At 46.6% G+C, this 19,717-nt stretch overlaps 1 protein-coding gene across 6 annotated transcripts in view; it reads right to left on the bottom strand.

The window, feature by feature from the left end:
* Positions 1–19,717, bottom strand: part of WWC1 (WW and C2 domain containing 1) — a 110,810-nt gene that overhangs the window by 63,424 nt on the left and 27,669 nt on the right. For all 6 annotated transcript variants that reach the window (XM_025205670.1, XM_025205663.1, XM_025205667.1 and 3 more), the window contains one exon: positions 12,987–13,096. In XM_025205670.1, the coding sequence (XP_025061455.1) occupies positions 12,987–13,096 (110 nt within the window). The remainder of the gene's footprint in view (positions 1–12,986; positions 13,097–19,717) is intronic.

Raw genomic sequence — 19,717 nt, 5'->3', positions numbered from 1 at the left:
AGCAGGACAGCGTTGCCCTTTCCCTGTGTGAGGCATGTGGGGAGTACTTGAGGGAGGAGCTGTGCAAGGGAGGTCCACAGGTGGCCTTGCACTTCACCTCAGACATCTGAAGCAGCCAGGGTGAAGATCATGCCTACCTCTCCTTCACAGGACGCTGGTGCGATCAGTCAGGCTGTCGGTGGGCTCCCCTTCAAGCAGAAGTGATGGATGAGTCCCACAGGGCAACAGAGATCATGGGGGCCATGAACTGCATGGTGCACGGGTGGCTCATTGGGCAGGGCAAGTTTATCTGTGGGTTCATGGTCACCGACGATGGGGCCAATATGGTCAAGGTGGTCCGTGATGCCAATTTTGTTGGCATCCACGGTGTGTCACACAGGCTTCACTTTATAGTCAGAGATGCCTTGGAAGGGAACAGGGCTGCCAGCGAGGGCACCATCACAACCAGCCAGCTCATTTCAAAATGCAGGAAGGTGGTGGCACAGCATCAAGGAGGGAAAGATGCTGTGGGACAAACAGGTAGAGCTGAACATCCTGCAGCACAAAATTATGCAGGATGTGGAGACTTGGTGGAACTCCACATATCTGATGCTCGAAAGGCTGCTCAAGCAACATAAGGCCATCCACGAGATGGCCTTGCTCGGGGAGATTGGGATCAGCAGCCCCCTTAAAACAGAGTGGGATGCCATCTCTCAGATCTTGGGGGTCTTCAAGCCATTCCTTCTGGCCACCGACAGCCTCAGTGCTGGAGAGGCCCTCCTTAGCCAGGTGCTTCCCATAGTGAGGGAACTTCAAAACCAGATGGAGAAGTTCCAGCGGATCAATGTTCCTGGTTGGCGCAAGCCGCTGTCATCAGAGGTGGAAGCACTGGTGAAATAGCTGAAGGAGGGCATCAAGAAAGAGCTGGATCCATTGTGATCCAGTATGTTCCACGTGCTTTTGGCCATGTGTGACCTGAGGGTGAAGGGGAGCGTGTGCGCCAGCAAAACCCTGCATCACTGGACAGAGGTGCTGGTGAACAGGGTCAGGGAGGCAGAAGGGTAGAGGCAGGTTGATGTGGAACAGGGGGGCCCACTGTCCCATGCCAGTACTCCATCCACCAGCCAGTCTCCTCCACCACAGGCACTGCCAATGTGGGCTAAAGGCATGGCTTCCATGTTGGGTTCCAGAGGCACCAGACCCCAGCATCAGGCAGGTGATGCCAAGGCGTTGGTGACTACCTATCTTGCTAAAGACATGAAGCCACTGCTATGTGACCCCTCGGCCCACTGGGCAAGCTGCAGCCAGATGTGGCAGGATCTGAACACAGTTGCCCAGGAACACCTGTCCTGTCTACTGAGCAGTGTTCTGAGTGAGAGGGTGTTCAGCATTGCTGGGGATATTGTGACACCCCGCCACACCTCCTTGGATCCTGGTTTGGTGGAACAGCTGGTGTTCCTCAAGGTGAACCTCCTGTTGCTGGGGTTCCCCAAGCTCCACGTGCAGATGGAGTGAGCGCCACCCTCCTCACTCGATCTGCACCTATCTGCACCTTTTAATTTTTTTTAAACCATTTAATGCCCCACTCTCAGAGCTGGAGTCAGCACTCACTGCATCACCAGCCAGCAGGGGAAGAACATCTCCCTGCTGAGCTCCTGTGCCAGGATAAACTTGGAGGTATGGGCTGGGGCTATGGGGAAGGAGGAGGCCGCAGGTCCTGGGCATGACCTTAAAGCACCCTGCCAGGGTCAGAAGGCCTGGTGGGACTGCCAGTGGCACAGCAGCCCCCAAGAAATGCCAGGGCCACAAACCTCCCTGGTGAAAGGTGGGTAGGAGGCGCCTTATAACCTCCAGCCACCACATGCATGCAGTCCTGGCTAGGGAAAGCCCAGACCTGTAAGATCCTTGGGAGGCCCAAGGCTTGCTGGTTGCAGTGGAGTTGTGAAGCTCCAGGTGAGCTTAGCTGCCAGGGATGCCATTTGCAAGGCACCGGCAGTTTTAGGGGAGGTATGGAGCTGCAGAATGGATGTCACCCCTAGACATCAGGGGCCTAAATGGGCAGCCTCCTGCCTGGGTAACACCTGAATCGGTTTTCCATCAACACCTGGCAGGTGAAAGAAGGGCAAACGGTTGGCCCAGAAATAGGTGGGCTGGCTAGGATCTCACCTGCACTGGGAAGACCCCCTGCTCTTCCTGGATGGAATGAATAGTGAAGAAGCCAGAGGCTGGCATGCAATGAAGGCAAGAAAGCCAGTCAGTGAAAGAATCAATGAAGGTGTCAGGGGGTGAGGGACAGGATGGGAGGGCAGGGGGAGGGGGAAGAGGGATGTAGCAAGGAAAAGTAGAGTGGTACCTGGGGAGTCAGACGTCAGGCAGGTTATAGTGTGTCATAAATCCAATGTCTATGTTGAGTCTGAGTTTCTGTACCTAGGAGGTTGATGAAGTGAACGTCATAGACTCATCTGTGAAAAGTGGTTTGTAAATTTCTTTTGAGGAGTGGCTTTCTTATGAGAAACTTACCCCCACAGCTAGTTGGGTATTCTTGTCTGTAATAGAGTTCCGGTGTGCATTCATTCTGGTGCGCAGTAGTTGTTTGGTGTGTCCTACATATTTTCCATCAGGGCACTTGGTGCGCTGGATGAGCTATATAATGTTTCTGGAGATGCAGCTGTAAGATCCAGGGGTGGTGATGGTTCTGCTGTGGGGTGTAGTAATTTTGGGGGTACTGGAGATATGTTGGCAAGTTTTGCATTTCTTGTCATGGCATGGTCTGGATCCATTTGGTGTGTTCTGGGCTGTAGGAAGTTTGCTTCTGGTCATAGGAGACACATGGAGGGGGAATGGGGGCCCCCCTAAGAGAGCTAGTGCCCACCCTGAGAGTGAGCGCTTAGGCTGGTAGTGGGGCACGAAGAGTGCTCATGCCCCCCCTGAAATTGGCTCCGCTGGCGGTACATTTCTGCCAGCACGCTTGGTGACCTGTCGCTGGCGGACACTCCCCCCCACCGGTTGCCAGCTGACTGCTGGGGGACCCCCCCCCCAATCATGCCCTGCTGGTGCCCCCCCAGACTCAGGAGGCACCAGTCACCCATGCTTCTGGTGATGAGGTTAGCGAGGGTCAGTGTTTGTTTGAGTTTATATGCCACCTTTCACAGAAGAGCCTATGAACTTCACTGCACCAACCTCCTGGATATAGAAACTCATGGACTCAATATGGACATTGGATTTATGACGCACTATAACCTGTCTGACATCTGACTCCCCAGGTACTACTTTTACCTGCCACATCCCTCCCCACCAAATCCCCCCAGTCTGTTCCTCACCCCCTGACATCTCAATTTACATTTTCTCTGACTGGCTTTTTTGCCTGCATTGCATGCCCACCTCTGGCTTCTTCGCCATTTCATTCCATCCAGGAAGAGCGCGCGCACACACACACGCACGCACGCACGCACAGAGTAGATGCTTCTTCAGCCTGATGAAGGGTTTTTAAACCCAAAAACTTGCTAAGATATATTTCTCCAACTAGTCAGTTGATCTAATAAAAGATAACAGAGGTACCCTCGACTGGTCCATGCTGGGGCCAGGACCCAAAGTGGGGTCAAAGCGCCAGGGGCCCACCGTGAGGAATGCCCAGAGCAAGAGGCTCGGGGTTCCGACTGGCCTGAAGGCGGGACCAGGGTCTAAGGGGGAGCCAAAGATCCCAAAGAGGAGATCACAGCTGGAGTGCCGTCTGCAAGGCATGGGCCTCAGTGTAGGGAAGGTACAGAGCTGCGGAATGGATGTCACCCCAAGACACCTAGATGGGCAGCCTCCTGCCTGGGAAATATCTGAATAAATTTTCCATCAAGCTGTGGCAGGAAAAAAAGGGGTGGCCGGCTGGCCCAGAAACAAGTGGGCAGGGGGAGATCTAACTAGCACCGGGAAGGCCCCCTATTATAGGCTACCATCCCTGCTGGTGTCATCCCGCTGCTCCTTAACACACACACAAAGTTACACATCACAAGTTTTGCCTTTAACAGTTTGAGGTGCAGTTTCACAGAAGCCCCTTCACCCATCTCCTTGAAACATGGCAGGCTTCATGCCCTCAGAACGGGGTACCATTCCTGCAATCTTCATCTAAATCAGGCAAGAAATGACAAAGTTAGAGGCATTTTACTGATTCCCCATTATAGCATATGACCGAATCACCAAAACAGCGTCGAAACTCTGAAACAGGTTCAGCTGAATCGAAAACGCAACAGCGATCCAAACCACTGAAACGAATCAATGTCCTCCAAAATGGCCAAATCTGAAACCGAAACAAAACATAGCCATTTCGCACAGCCCTAATGTATACTGAGGGCCAGGAAGCAGCCATGCTGGCCACATTCTTCCCGCTTCCTGCACATATGGGCTGCATTGAGAAGCCTAGTGGGACAAAGGAAGCTGCAGAGAGTTAAGGAGAAGTCCTAGCTGTCTGCTCAGACACTCCATCAATACCCTCCAATAACTGAGAGGAAGGGTAGAATGGAGATCCGTGGCCTTGAGCATATGTAACTTTCAGTGGACACAGGATATGCAGGAGAAATTTTAACAAATCATCCATATAAATACAGGTTTCCCTCGCCAACCGCTGGGGTTAGGTTCCTGAAAGTTTCCATTGGCTAAACCATGGCTGACAAGACAAAAGGCTTATGGGAAAAATGGCAGGTGGTGGGCTGATGCGCAGCCATAGAAAAACTGTGGTTACTCAAAACTGTATACTGTGGTAGCCAAAATGGTATATACAATATTAAGTGTGGATACTCAAAACCATGGCTGGCAATGGAAACCTGTAACCCCTAAAAGTAGGCTATGAAGGATGAAGGACTGATGAAAGGGTGGAAAAAAGGCATACGCATACAGAAATTTTAGTTCTTGTTTTTGACTTTGTCTAATTTGATGCAGAGTATATTCTAAGCCAGTGGTGCTCAACCTTTTTGGCCAGAGGGCCGGATGGCAGTGCCTAGGTCATCCATGTGCCAGATCCAGATGGTAGGCCCAATCTGGCATATGGTTGCAGTAGTGCCCCATCCAGCTGCACAGAGGGGGACAGAGGGCATCACAGCTTCAACCTGACTCGCGCAGGGGAGAGAGGGCTTGACCCAGCCCCAAGGTGGAAAGATGGCCCAGCCCCAACCCAGCTCCATGGGGGAAAGGAGCTTGGCCCAGCCCTGCAGGGAGTGGGGAAAGGTACTTCTGCCAGCCCCAACCCAACCCTGTGGGCAAAAAGGGGCATGGCCCAGTCCGATCTAGCCAAGGGAGAAGGGCATGACCTGGTTTTATCCATCTGTGGGGGTGGGAGAAAGGGGCGTGACCGTGCCCCCAACCTGCTGTGCAGGGCTCAAGGTTTGGGAATTTGGCAACTGGGGACAGTGGCCATATTTATTGCCACCATTCCCCTTCTACTACATTTCCTGATCCATGGGGAGCCCTTTGACCCAGAGTTTGAGCACCCTTGTGTGACATGTTTGAAGAATGAAGTTTCCCTTTTGCTAATGTACCAATAATATTCCAGGTACAGTAAAAGCTCTGTTAACTGGCATCCATGGGGAGTGGGGGGTGCTGGTTAATCAAATATGCTGGTTATCTGAGAGGTTTTTTTTTCAAGAAAAAAACTAAGCCTTCATTTTAATATAACATTATTATAACTTTTAATATAACATTTTAACTACTTTTAATATATTAACTATTTTAACTTTAAATATTTTAACTACAATATAAGGAATAATAAAGTAAATAGTATAGCAAGATGGTGTCTCTGATAGGTGCTGGTTAATAGAGAATTCCGGATGGTAAAGTGCCGGATAATGCAGCTTTTACCGTACTCACTTCAATTCAATTACATTTACTTCACCTGAAAATGTATGTTAGAAGTGTCTTTCATCTCATTTTATTTTACTAAACACTGGCTTTGGATTTAAATTTTGGGTATGAATAGGCATTAGTTTCTAATGCTAGAAATTTCTGGGGAGTTTGCAGCACTAGAATCTTTCCGGGAGAGGGAGCATAGAGGCTTTCCAACCTGCAGCTTCCCCCTCTCCCTTCCTCCCCACAATTTGCCCAGTTTGGGGTGATCCTCACTAATTTCAATAAAGGTTTGCCTTGATGGAACAGACTGAAGGTCTGGGGGCCTAATTAGAGCTACAGATAGCATTACTTATTCCAGAGTTATGGAACAAGTATTCCTGACAATTTTCACTGAATAAGATGGCCACCACTGGTTTTCTTTTCTTTATGTTAATAATTAAAAGGCAATGGCTGCTTTATATTAACCCAAGGTAGATTATTTCACAAGAGCCTCACCTGCTTAAAGCAATTCAAGTCAGTTAAAACTACCACACCATTTATTAGTCATTGCTAACATCTTAAACAACATTTTAGTTAACAAGAATTGCTGTGGTGCGTGTTTCTGTGAAGTAAGAGCTAAGAAACAGCCAGCCAAAGACGATTTGTATTCTTTCTAGAAATCTGCTGGGAAACCCAACAGAGCAACTCTTCTAGAAGCTTAGTGACAAAATTGCTTTCAGTACCTCTGCCTTTAATATCCTCATCTAAATTACATCTTCAAGCTTCTGTTAGCTGGGGCACTTGCATGAGTCAAAACAAGTTAGCTTATTCCTCAGAGCATGGGAGACTGGGCCATATGTGCCACCATATTCACATTGGCCCCCACAGAACTAGCATATTCTTAATTTATCCAAGTTTGTGGATGACACATTATTCAGGAGAGTGAAAATCAAAGCTGGCTGTGAAGAACTGCAGAAAGATCTCAAAACTGGGTGAAGAGAGAACAAATTAGCAAATGAAGTTCCATGTTGATAAGTGCAGTGGTGCATGTGGGATAGAATAACCCAAAATATGCATATGCAATGATGGACTCTATGTTAGCTGTTACTACTCAAGAAAGATCTTGAAGTTGCTTTCAGCAAACTATCCAAAACATCAGCTCCATGTTTGGCAGCAGTCAAAAAGACAAAAAAGCGATTAGGAGTTAAGGGGATTGAAAGGAAAACCAGAAAATCTTGTGACGCCAGTGTATAAATTCATGGTTCTCCCACACCTTAAATCACGAGTAACAAATTAATTAGGATGCACCAGTCAGGTGAGGGGCAAAGGGTGAGCCACATCAAACCCATAGACCAGCCCCACATACTGGAGCCAGTACAAGGAGTTGATCTGGCATGAATACCGGATGCAGTGCATGCTCCAGATTAGCCCTGTGTGCATGCAAGCAGAGCCAGCACAGGGCCTACTTGCTGGTTCCAGTACAAGGGGCCAGTCTGTGGGCCCAGTTCAGACCAATCCCAGAGCCAGTATGCAGGGCTAGTCTGGCAGGGTACCACATAGAGCCAGCACACCCTGGATCAGCCCCCTCTACCTTGAATGTGCCTGCTACAGCCCCGTACATTGCATGAAGCACATGTTGACTCCAGTCATGTAAAATTAAGTTTGGAAGGTTAAGAGGTCATCTAGTTCAGTGGTTCTCAACCTTTTTCATCATGTGCCCCAGTCCAGGGCTTACCCTGCATGCAGCACACAGGGCTGGCACAGAGTGCATGCTGCATGCAGTGCTGATTCTGAACCAGCCCTGTGCACTGTATATGGGGACAGTCAGTGGGCCCAATCTGGACCAGCCCCAGAGCCAGTATGCAAGGCCAGTCTGGCATGGGTATTACATGTAGCATGTAACCTGGACTGGCCCTGTCCTGCATGTAGCACTCATGGCATTGGGTCCAGTCCCACATGCTTCATGCCAAATCAACACCATGGATCACATACAGTATGTGGGGCTGGGATCAGCATAGATTCATAGATGTTAGGGTCAGAAGGGACCTCAATAGATCGAGTCAGACCCCCTGCATAGGCAGGAAAGAGAGCTGGGGCTAGATGACCCCAGCTAGATGCCTATCTAACCTCCTCTTGAAGACCCCCAGGGTAGGGGAGAGCACCACCTCCCTTGGGAGCCTGTTCCAGACCTTGGCCACTCTAACTGTGAAGAAGTTCTTCCTAATGTCCAATCTAAATCTGCTCTCTGCTAGCTTGTGGCCATTATTTCTTGTAACCCCTGGGGGCGCCTTGGTGAATAAATCCTCACCAATTCCCTTCTGTGACCCTGTGATGAACTTATAGGCAGCCACAAGGTCGCCTCTCAACCTTCTCTTGCGGAGGCTGAAAAGGTCCAGGTTCTCTAGTCTCTCCTCGTAGGGCTTGGTCTGCAAGCCCTTAACCATACGAGTGGCCCTTCTCTGGACCCTCTCCAGGTTATCCGCATCCCATGGGCTGCAGGGTTAGTTCAAGACCCACAGGCCATATTGTAGGACTCCACAGACCAGATGTGGTCCATGGGCTGGATATATGACACCCTTGTCTCACATCATGCCTGCAGTTCTGGTCTCCTCCAGTTCCAAAAGCATATAATAAGACTAGAAAAAGGTACACAGAAGGGCCCAGAGGATGATCAGGGACATCTGAACAAGGAGAGACTAAATTGGACTTTTTCAGCTTAGAGAAAAGATGACTGAATAGCTGTCTATAAAATTATGAATGATGTGAACAAGGAAAAGAGGTTTACTAACTTTCACAGTACCAGACTGGCATTAAAAAAATTAAGTGTAAAAATTGCAAAAAAAAAAGTTCACTCACACCAGGTATAATTAACTTATGAAACTTGTTGCCACAAGGTGCTATCGGAGCTGATTAAATAATCAGGTTCAAAAGAGGATTAGACAAATTAATGCAGGACAGGTCTATCAGTGGGTATTAAAATTATAGCTACAGGTGCAAGCTACAAATTAGGACTTCCTAAGCCTGTACGTCTTGGAAGCTGTAAAGGAAGAAGGGTAAAGGAACAATCTGTCTGTACAGGGCCTGCATAAGTAGTCTTCCCCTTAGCATCTGCCCTGAGCCACTGTGACAGACAATATTGGGCTAGATCAGGGGTTGTCAACCAGGGGTACGCGTACCCCTGGGTTTCCTTGGGACGGCCCCAGGGGCTTTGCATGGCAGCATGGGGAAGTGGCATGTGGTGGCAGCATGGAGTGGTGAACGGCTGCATGCGAGCTCCCTGCCACCGCCATTCACCACTCCACATCACTGCCAGCACACACCATTTCCCCATCCCCTGCCACCACCATTCACCACTCCGTGCCGCCACCTCCCCATGCCGCCAGTTTCGCATCTGGCCAGCTGTCAGCACTGCCATCTCTCCCTCATTTGGAAGGGGGTACACTCCTTAAAGAAGGTTGAAAACCTCTGGACTAGATGGCTCTGTAGTCTCAATCAATATGGCATCTCTTCTGCTCTTCCATAGCTCCAAACAGTCTTGCCACTCAGGCCCAACTCAGAGTTCTGCTCTGCCATTCTTCCTGTAGGATCTTGGGCAAGGCTCCGGCCTCCAAGCAACTCAATGTCCTCAACTGTTAAGTAGCAATCCCTAGATTCACAGAAATGTCACTGGCATGAGCTCATTCCTTGTGGGGCATTCAGATAATGTGATGGTGGCACCATATATGATTGCTTTCAGAAGAGGGGACATGCCCTTGATCCTTGCACTGAGTGGTTTTGGTGTAGCTAAAGTATTTGATAGAAATAAAAAATAGCTATATTTGCTTGAGTTTTAATTAGGGATGTAAAAATTGCTTTAAAAATTAACTGTTTAACCTCCTCTAATTATACTGGTTAAATGGTTAACCAATAACACAGCAACTCAGATATAGCTGTTGCTGGGAGATGTTCCCTGGGCCCTTGAGGGTGAGGGGAGGGGTGAAGCCCAATGCTGGGAGGGAAGGAGCACCTGTGAAGGGGAAGCTAATTGCTTAACTGACGAGTCATTAGGCTGCCCACTGTTTTCTTCTTTAACCTCATAGGCCAGGAGTGGGCAATTATTTGGGCTGGAGGGCCACTTAGTAGGGCTGTGTGAAACAGCACTGTTTCATTTTGACTTCTGCAACCTGGTGGTTCCCCTCTCTTTTAAAGTAATCTTTTTATGCTATTCGTAAAGACTTAAATATGAAAGGAACCAAGCCTGATTTTGCTGTGAATTTTTGGACGGTGCCTGGACTAGTCTTCTCTAAATGCAGTCTACCAAGTCACTAGTGATTTCCTAGAGGGGGTTTTGCAGCAGCCTCTCCTGCACTACCTCATTATCAGGGTGAAGGTAGGATATGGTTAATTGATCAAGCTGCAGCTACTTAGAGCAAGGGGGTGTGGACATGCTACAGAGAAGCCAATATACAGTAAGCCTGTCTGTTGACTCTTACCCCAAAGTGAAAGCGAAATCAGGGTAGCAGTCCCATCTAATTTAGCTTTCATTCAGGGCAGGGTCAGAGTGGATTAATCAGCATATATTGGGTGCTCTGCAAATTTGCTACAGAAGTTCTTAACTCTAATTTCCTTCAACTGTCTTTCCGATGCCAGGCACTTGGCCATACAGCACCTTTTATCTTGTAAGATCACTTGAGGACAAAGAATAGTTCCATTTCAGAGATGTACACTGGTGTACCCAACATCAAAACTGAGAACTACATTTTTAAACAGCTATCTTGACTGAGGTCTTTAGGAGCTGCTGTCATACAAGCCTCATCATTTTTTAAACAAATGCACTGAAATCCCATATCACATCAGCAGCAGGATACAGAGCTGCAAATAATAATCTGTCACCATTTCCATTGTAATGGTGCTGCTCAGAACATGTATGCATAATAAAACAACAGCACCCTGCTAAGATCAAGCCTAGTTACATCCTATAATACAAAAGACAATTAGAAGACTGGAAAATGACTTGTCCTTATAACTTATTACCATGCTCTAAATAAAGAAGCTGTCTTCTAGCAAATGAAGCATCCTTTTATTTTGTAAGAGCTGTACCTTCCAGGACAATGAATCAAGCATAGCTCTACACAAACACGCACAGCAACTTCTGCAAAGCTACTGTACTTTTGGATGGATTTCAAAGTTCTTGGTAATGCATAATACTGTGCCAGGGGCCCAAGGCAAAGTGGACATGTACCAGCTTAAGGCCAAATCCTATTTCACCTTAACATTTTTAAGTAGCATTTCTGCAGTTCCACCCTTTTTTGCACTTCTACCCTGTGTGGGAATACAGTTAGTCATGTATGCACATATCTGCTGGAAGAAGTACAGAGGAGGAGAATAACCCTCATAACTAGGGGTGCACCAATAGAGATTATTTGGGCCGATACTGATGGTTGATTTTTAAGGAGCCATATCAGCCGATCCGATTCCGATATGCAGCTGGGCAGTGTGGAGACCAGTGTCAGGCTGGTAAGTCTGGTGTGGGTGAAGGGAAGGGGCATGGGGGCGCAGATTGAGGCCCCCACAGTGAGGGAGGGAGTGGGGATCGGGCTGGGCCAGGCACTACTCAGCCAGGGTGGGGAGGGGCGCAAGATGGAGCCATAAGCAGCTCGTCCGGCGGGTGCAGGGGTAGGGAGGCAGCTCCCACCCTGCATGCACCCTGGGAGGGCATGGGGGGGGCATGTGCCTCTGGATCTGCACGCAGAGTGGGGTGGGCTGCTGCTGTGGGCTGGGACTGTGCTGGGCTCTTCCCAGTGTGGGGCTGGGCCAAGCTGCACTTGGAGTAGGCAGTGGCAGTGCTGGCAGAAGGGCTGCAGCCACCCCAAAATTCGCTGTAGCCCCCACTTAACCCCACTCCCAGCACTGCTGCTGCCCACCCCGGAGTGCAGAACAGTCCAACCCAGCCCGCAGCAGTAGCCCACCCCACCCTGCACACAGCTCCGGGGTCACATTCACCCTGTGCCCTCCCACAGTGCACGCAGCAGCGGGAGCCGCTCCCCCAGACAAGCTACTCATGACTCCGTCCCGTGCCCCACCCCACCCAAGCAGTGCCTGCCCCCAGCCCCACTTGCCCAGGGAGCAAGAGACCTAGGTCTCTACCTCCCAATTCCCAGTGAAATGCTGTAGTCATGAGGCCACAGATAAGGCATTTCCTGAAGCCCCCCAATGGCTGCTTCTTAAAGCTAGCCCACTGAGCAGCCAAGAAGAGAGGGTATGTGGAGCCACAAGAAAGAGACAAGCCAGAGTAGGGGATGGTTCAGTGAGGCAGATGTTGCCCTTTGCTTTAGCCTTTGTTTCTGTTCTGCTGAGGCAGGGCCATCTCAATGCTGTTGATCCATTTCATCCAATGAATGAAAAGCACAAAAGAGAGACGGGGCCAGAATGTTAGACCCCCTTCTTCCTTCTCCATTAAACAACTGCTAGTCATGGTATTTTCTGTGACTGGTAAAAAGGGAAGCAGAGAGGAAACAGCTATGCAAGTCCAAATAGGGTCCACCCTCTGCATAAGTAGCAAAAATTACACTTGCATGGCTATAAGTGTGCCACTTCTGTGCAGAGGTGCAATAGGATTCATCTGTAAGTGTCCCAAAACAGAAAAGCAGAATACCTGAAAGCTTACTAGTATCACTTCTCTTAAAAATGCGTACCATTTATTATACACCAAACCAACCCCGGAGGTTTTGTGCCTCCAGGACAGATAAAAGGCTGTATAAAGCAAACTCCTTTGCCACACACTTAGGGAATTTCTAGAATCATTTCGAAACCATGCATTACATTAAGTCCCAGGCACAGACCATCTACTCCATTTAAGTGCTCCACCCTGGTGCTCTCTGCACATGGGCAGAATTCACCAGTGTCTGATCTCCAGTCACCAGGATTCAAACCCACGTTTGGCAGAAACCCTGAACCTTTAGGAGCATAGTCTTTTCCAGCTTGAAAGTGGCTGCCCTTTCCTAGGAAACAGAGGGAGATTCACCATGTCTTTTTTATAGGATGCAAGCATCTCCCACAGAGAATTTGGTCTGTTTCAGAGGTGACTTGCAATAGAGTCAAGGGGCAGAGAATGGCTTATCAGTGATGCTGTTTAGCTACTGGGTCTGTTATACCCAACACTCTATAGTAATGTGCACAGAACAACTCAATCAAGCAAGTAAACAGAAGATATCACTTACTGGTGTTATGGTCTATGTAATAAACTCCAACTTGAGGATCATAAGCTTCTTCCCATCCTAATGGCAGCTCATCACTAATACAGTCAGCAAAGGTTAGTGGCTTAGTATACCTGAAAAACAAAATAAATTGTTTTAAATGCTACATTTCCAGCAAAGTGATTTGAAAAAATACCAATAACTTTTCTTAAAGGAAGTCAGTAGGTAAATGATGGAACCCTATATTTTGATGCGTGCCATTTTTTTTTAGCGAGGACCTACAAACAGTCCCTCTCTTTAGTCCAAAATAGCAGGACAATGTAGTCACTTTGCCAGAATTCCCACACCTCATCTGCCTCAGCCAGTTGTCATTCAGAAGGAGAATATAGAATTATTTCTGGCAAGATTCTTAACTGAAAGAACAAAATTGTTTGCAGGCAAGTCCTATATAAGAATATGCAGACAAACAGGAGCAAGAAGTGAAATACATTTACACAGTCTGAATGGTGAAAGGTACACAAATCAATAACAAGGGAGACAAGGCTGGGGGACCACTTTTCAAGCAATGACAATTGTTTGTATAACAATACAGCCTGTTTTATTAATGACGTTAAACTAGATTTGTTTTTTGGTGTTATAAAAATCTATAATGCAACCACCTGAAAGGTGAAATACTTTAAAAGTACTGTGCTGACTATTAAGACTCTAAGGTCAAGAAAGTGGCTTTATAGAATGATTACTCAAAAGATATTGAGTACTGTCAGAGTCCCTTCTGCCAATTTTAGTCACTGAAGTAATTTGTACCATTTTTCAGCCCTAGAGGGAACTGGATTCTGTTCTAGTTTATACATTAACAAACCCTTTAACAAAAGACCCAGTAAAGAGCCTTACAGATGCAAGGTTGAGTCTGCAAAGTTGGAAGTTAGGTAACATATTTTCCTAAATAACTCAGCAAACTAAATCTGGAATCACTGAATAACATATGAGAAAAAATACCCTTACTACCACCATCACATAGTCCTTAGTCACTTTTTAAAGTGGAAGAGCATGGGAGGTTTGGGGGGGTGGGAGGGGAGGGTATTTTTTTTTATGTGCCTGGAAAGTTCATAGGTTAAACCCAAAGTTAAATTAAGACTTATTTTTTTGTCTTTGTCAAACCTAACAATATAGTATGCTGCTATTTAGGCACTGCATACCTTCTGCATCCAAGGTACTCTTCCTCCATAAAAAGCTATGAAAACCAATAAGAACATCTCCAAGCCTAACATAAAATGGTGCAGCCAGACATAACTGAACCATTCCCAAACGTTACTGATGGGAACTAGTACACAGTTGTTTGAAGTGCTGAAGCTCTAACACCACAGGATTGGGAGTAAATACCTAGCCCAGCATGCCTCACAGGGGGTGAGTGACCTGTGGGTGGGAGTTTTTTTCACTTGCATGCTTTCCGTTCTCTTCTAAACATGTGTTCAATAAACTTCAATAGCCAGCTTATGACCGAAGTCAGCCATGTGCTCACGTGACCTGGGGCAGGGAGATGCTTGGATCCATGTTTTTTGCCTCCCAAGGGCTGGGGGACATGATAAGGGACTGCAGAGAGGTAGGGAATGAGGACACAGATGGTTGTTAGAAACATGGCATTTATTGAAAAAGAAAGTGCAAGGGAGCTCACTGGCAGTGCCAACAAAAGGGGAAGAAGGGAGCAGTAGAGTTATGGATACCACCACCACTAGTTCCATATTGTAGGGGATATTCCAGGCACTTTTAAAAGAGTTTAAAAACAGACTTAAATGTCTGTCCACTTCAGTTTTAAACTTCATTTAAACCACTTATTTGTGTCCATGCACCATGCTACATTTTAACCTCCCTGTCTCTGTTGCTTATAAGCAGTGTTCGAGTCAGTCTCCAGTCCTTATTTAAAGTAAAAAAGAGGAGAAAGAGAAACATACAAACTTCAACGTATAAACATAGATTTCAGCAACATCAAATGCAAAGGATGAAGTGGCCCTGAGAGACATTAAAACAAAATCAAAGAAACAACCCGCCCTCCCCCCTTTTTCACATCTAGTTGGGTGAGAAACTTTTCTTATCCCACTAAACTTCCTGTTTCATGGAACAAGACCTATCAAAGTCAAAAAACCTGTGTGTGCACATGTTCACTCCAGGAGTCAACAGCACTGGGGTGTGGAAGGCTGAATTTCAAGTCCCAGGTGAGTCCATAGATCCTAAATATTCACCAGAGCAGGGATGAGTGCTATAACCCTCAATTCCATCATATTGTGGGGCGCAGTCAGTCTCTCCCTGACCCAGCCAATTAACTGAAACTTGATTCTGCAAAATTCAATGCTCGTTTTACTTCACTTTAGTTGCATGTGTTTGCACAGATATAAACACACCCTAGAAGACACTGATCCAGAGAGGGTATGGCAGCATGGCTGGTCATGTTGCACATGAGTTCTTGGCGTGGGGTCTGACCAGAACCCCTGCTTTCATGGAGAGCTCATGGGGTAAATGATGCTGCTGCTCTTAAAATCGTAAATATTAATTGTTTTAATAGTAATCAAGGGTAATCGCTACAGACTTGTTCCATGTTTCTCTCAGAAAGCATTGGTTTAAAACACCATGCATATTTTCCATGTTCTGACAATTTTAACAACTACAGTTCTCCAACCTAGTTTAGCCAACTTGAGCAGACATGTAAACATAAAAAAAAAATCATATCCGATTCCAAGTACCTTGTAAATGAAACAACGAAATATAGCCTCTTGCCCACGGAAGCTAATGATTTCTACCTAGGATAAGATGATGACATTTATTTTTCATTTGTATAATTCATTTGCTTCTACTAAATTTCAAAAGGTTGAAATGAAAATGTCACTTGCTATAAAAAATACCAGCCACATTAAGTGCTTAATTCTGAATTTCACAAGAAAATGCTTAGCTCTGTCCTTAGAGATGATGGATCTTCTATACCAAAGGTATACCTGTGGTGGGGCGAAGATCAGACAGGAAGGGGGAGAGCAGACATCACACTTACCCTCTTATTTCTGCACAACAATGCTACTATGCTAGCACAATGCATACACCATTTTCTGGTGTAAAACAGTCCAGCCCATGCTCATCTAACTCTATGCATTGCTTTTAAAAGAAAACCTTGACAGAAACATGGCCAGGGCATGTGCCCTGGAAATTTCTTCCTTTTGTAAGAAAAGGAAGAAATTTCCAGCAACAATGCTACTATGCTAGCACAATGCATACACCATTTTCTGGTGTAAAACAGTCCAGCCCATGCTCATCTAACTCTATGCATTGCTTTTAAAAGAAAACCTTGACAGAAACATGCCCTCAGCTTACGGCAGGTAGAACTGCTCAGTCCTGTGCCTTGGCCGTAAATGGCAGCTAACTTGGCAAAGAGCAATAAGTCTTCTCTCTCTCCACAAGCCAACACAGGCACTAATATGACCTCAAATATGGCCATACATGAGGAGGCCTTGTATCCCTTAGAGGCAAAAAATTAAAATAAATAAATAAAATAATCACATTGCAGACAATGATGGGGTTAATCAAAATAACTGAGTGCTTTACATTTTCTTATGAAGTCAATGCAGTACGTGAGCCATAGCTGTTTATGTGCTACCCAGTAAGGCTCACATCAGATATACTCAGAACATTTGTCAGTGTCCTCCCATGCCAGTCCCAAGCAGGAACATTAAATAAAAGTTAAAGCAACTATGGATTGCCATCATACATTCAAATGACTACATTCAAATGACAGAAAAGCTCGTTCTCCCTCTTCAAACAGAAATCTTGTAAGTGTAGAAGTATTTAATATACTCTTCAGTCTACTAGTACAAATGGAGGGGAATGAACTCAGTGGCACAGGGGCCTTCTTGCAGTTCTGCATTCCTGTTTACTTCTCAGTTATAAATCTATATAAATATAAGCTTCTTCCCAAACTTTCCTTCTTCTGGCTTGGCCTTCCAAGCCAAGCCGCCTTCCAGCCCTTCACTCAGGTGCCGCATGGGGAGTCTGCGAGATCTCAACATGCCCGGCTGGTTCTATTCCACTCCTCCGTAGGTGTGGGACTCTTGCACCTTTCCAAACTGTTTGGCTCAAGATCCTAAGTCCCAAGTTAAAGTATAAGTTTCTAATTCAATTCAATTCATTTTGTCATTCAAGCTTAAACAAGAAAGTGAGTTGGCCTTTCCTTATTGCCTTGGGTAATTCACATGCATTCCTGCAATAATTTTGATTGCACAACCAGCCTTATAATGGCACTCCTTTACCTTCAGGCTCTGAGAGATTATTCACACTGTTATTAAATAGACACAGTGCGGTTTTTGTTTTGTTTCACATTTAAGTAGTGCCAATCCATGCAGCCATTCTGAAATAAGAATGATGTTCTATGAGCCTGCCTTCTTTTTCAGTACTATTAGGAATAAATGAATGCTGGGAGTTCATTTTAAAATCTGAAGTATTCCTTTAAGAAAACTAAAATTGCTAACTCCATGCTTGCTTATTTTCTGGTATCTTTTCCCAGTAAACTCTACATAAAAAGTCTGATAGATAGGCTCCTATCTCTGTGCTTATTTGGCAAGGCAGTGGAAGAATGGCATGACTGGATGCTTTACTTCACTTAATTGCTGTATTTGTTTCTTGTGACAGACATTTTCCTTACTCCTCCAAACCCAACACAACAGCACTCTCCTCATTCCCCCACTTACAGTTCAATTCATCCTGAAGGCCAGGTGGAACACTTGGTCACAATTTGAAACATGAAGGAACTCATAGATTCATAGATGTTTGGGTCGGTCAACAGATCATTCAGTCCAACCCCTGCCCTGGGCAGGAAAGAGTGCTGGGGTCAGATGACCCCAGCTAGATGCCTATCAAGCCTTCTCTCAAAGACCCCCAGGGTAGGGGAGAGCACCACCTCCCTTGGAAGCCCATTCCAGATTCTGGCAACCCTTACTGTGAAGAATTTCTTCCTGATATCCAGCCTAAATCTGTTCTCTGTCAGTTTGTGACCATTGCTCCTTGTTACTCCAAGAAGCGCCCCGGTGAACAGAGCATCTCTGGTTCCTTGATGTGCCCCACTAATGAATTTGTTGGCGGCCACAAGATCACCTCTCAGCCTTTTCTTGCAGAGGCTGAAGAGATGTAAGTCTCTTAGTCTCTCTTCATGCGCTTGGCCTGCAAACCCTTAACCATATGAGTGGCCCTCCTCTGAACCCTCTTGAGGTTATCTACATCCTTCTTAAAGTATGGTGCCCAAAACTGGACACAGTACTCCAACTGCGGTCAGACCAAGGCTGCATAGAGGAGAAATAGCACCTCCTTGGTTCTATTTGTCATGCATCTGCTAATGCATGATAAAGTGTGGTTAGCTTTGCTGATGATTTCAGCACACTGACAACTCATGTTCATCCTGGAGTCCACTGTGACTTCAAGATCCCTTTCCGCTTCTGTGCTGCTGAGAGGGTCATTCCCCAGCCAGTAGGTGTGCCGGATATTTTTACGCCCTAGGTGCAGCACTCTGCACTTGTCCTTGTTGTATTGCATCCTATTATGTTCTGCCCACTTTTCCAACCTGTCCAGGTCTACACTCCGGAGTGTGCACTTCATCCCACAATTTAGTATCATCTGCAAACTTGGACAGAGTACACTTCACACCTTCATCCAAGTCACTGATGAAGACATTGAAGAGTGCAGGTCCAAGGACCGAGTCCTGCGGGACCACACTGCCCACATCCTTCCAGGTCAATACCGACCCATCCACCACCACTCTCTGGATGTGGCCCCCAAGTCATTTTGCCACCCACCGGACTGTGTAATCGTCTAAGTCACAGCCTCTTCATTTATTTATGAGAATGGGATGAGATACCGTATTGAAGGCCTTCCTAAAATCCAAGTAAACCACATCCACCTCTACTCCTGCGTCTAAGTGTTTTGTGACCTGGTCATAAAACGAAACCAGATTAGTCAGGCATGATCTACCTGCTACGAATACATGCTGCTTGCCCTGCTGCATTATTTTGCCCCTGGACTTGCACAAATATAATCCTTAATAATTTTTTCAAAGACTTTTCCAAGGATAGAGGTGAGACTAACTGGCCTATAATTACTCAGCTCCTTCTTCCTCCCCATCTTGAAAACAGGGACCATAATGGCCCTTTTCCAGTCCTCTAGGACTTGACCCGAGCACCACGAGCACTCAAACAGCTGTGCCAGTGGTTCTGCTATGACACCAGCCAATTCCTTCAGTACCCTCAGATGCAGCTCATCCGGACCTGCTGACTTAGTGCAGAGTCACTTGGATGGGCTGGATGCGTTTAAGTCAGCGTCAACAGTTAGTGGGCTGGTATCCCTCTGATGCCCATCTAAGAACCCATTAGGAGACTTGTCTTGACCCTTGTTCAGGAACACTGAAGCAAAAAACTCATTGAAGAGCTCAGCCTTGTCCCCCCTGTCTATCACTAATTGCTCCTGCTTGTTCAGTAGGGGTCCTATGCTGCCCTGTGCTTTCCTTTTACTCCTTACATACCTAAAAAATACTTTTTTGTTGTCTTTAATTTGTGTTGCCAGCTTCAGCTCCCTAGTTACTTTGACCTTTCTAACTACCTCCCTGCAAGGTATACTCCTCCTTGGTAGCTTCCCCCTGCTTCCACTACCTATATGTTTCTTTTTTTGCCCTTAGGCTTCCCTGGATTTCTCTGTTTAGCCATGGAGGTTTTTTGGCCCCTTTCTCTTCTTTT

The sequence above is a fragment of the Alligator sinensis genome, unplaced genomic scaffold (assembly GCF_000455745.1).
Source record: "Alligator sinensis unplaced genomic scaffold, ASM45574v1 scaffold7_1, whole genome shotgun sequence".
In the NCBI taxonomy this organism is placed as follows: Eukaryota; Metazoa; Chordata; order Crocodylia; family Alligatoridae; genus Alligator; species Alligator sinensis.
The sequence above is the reverse complement of the archived record's forward strand: the minus strand, read 5'-3'. Positions and strand labels throughout refer to the sequence as shown.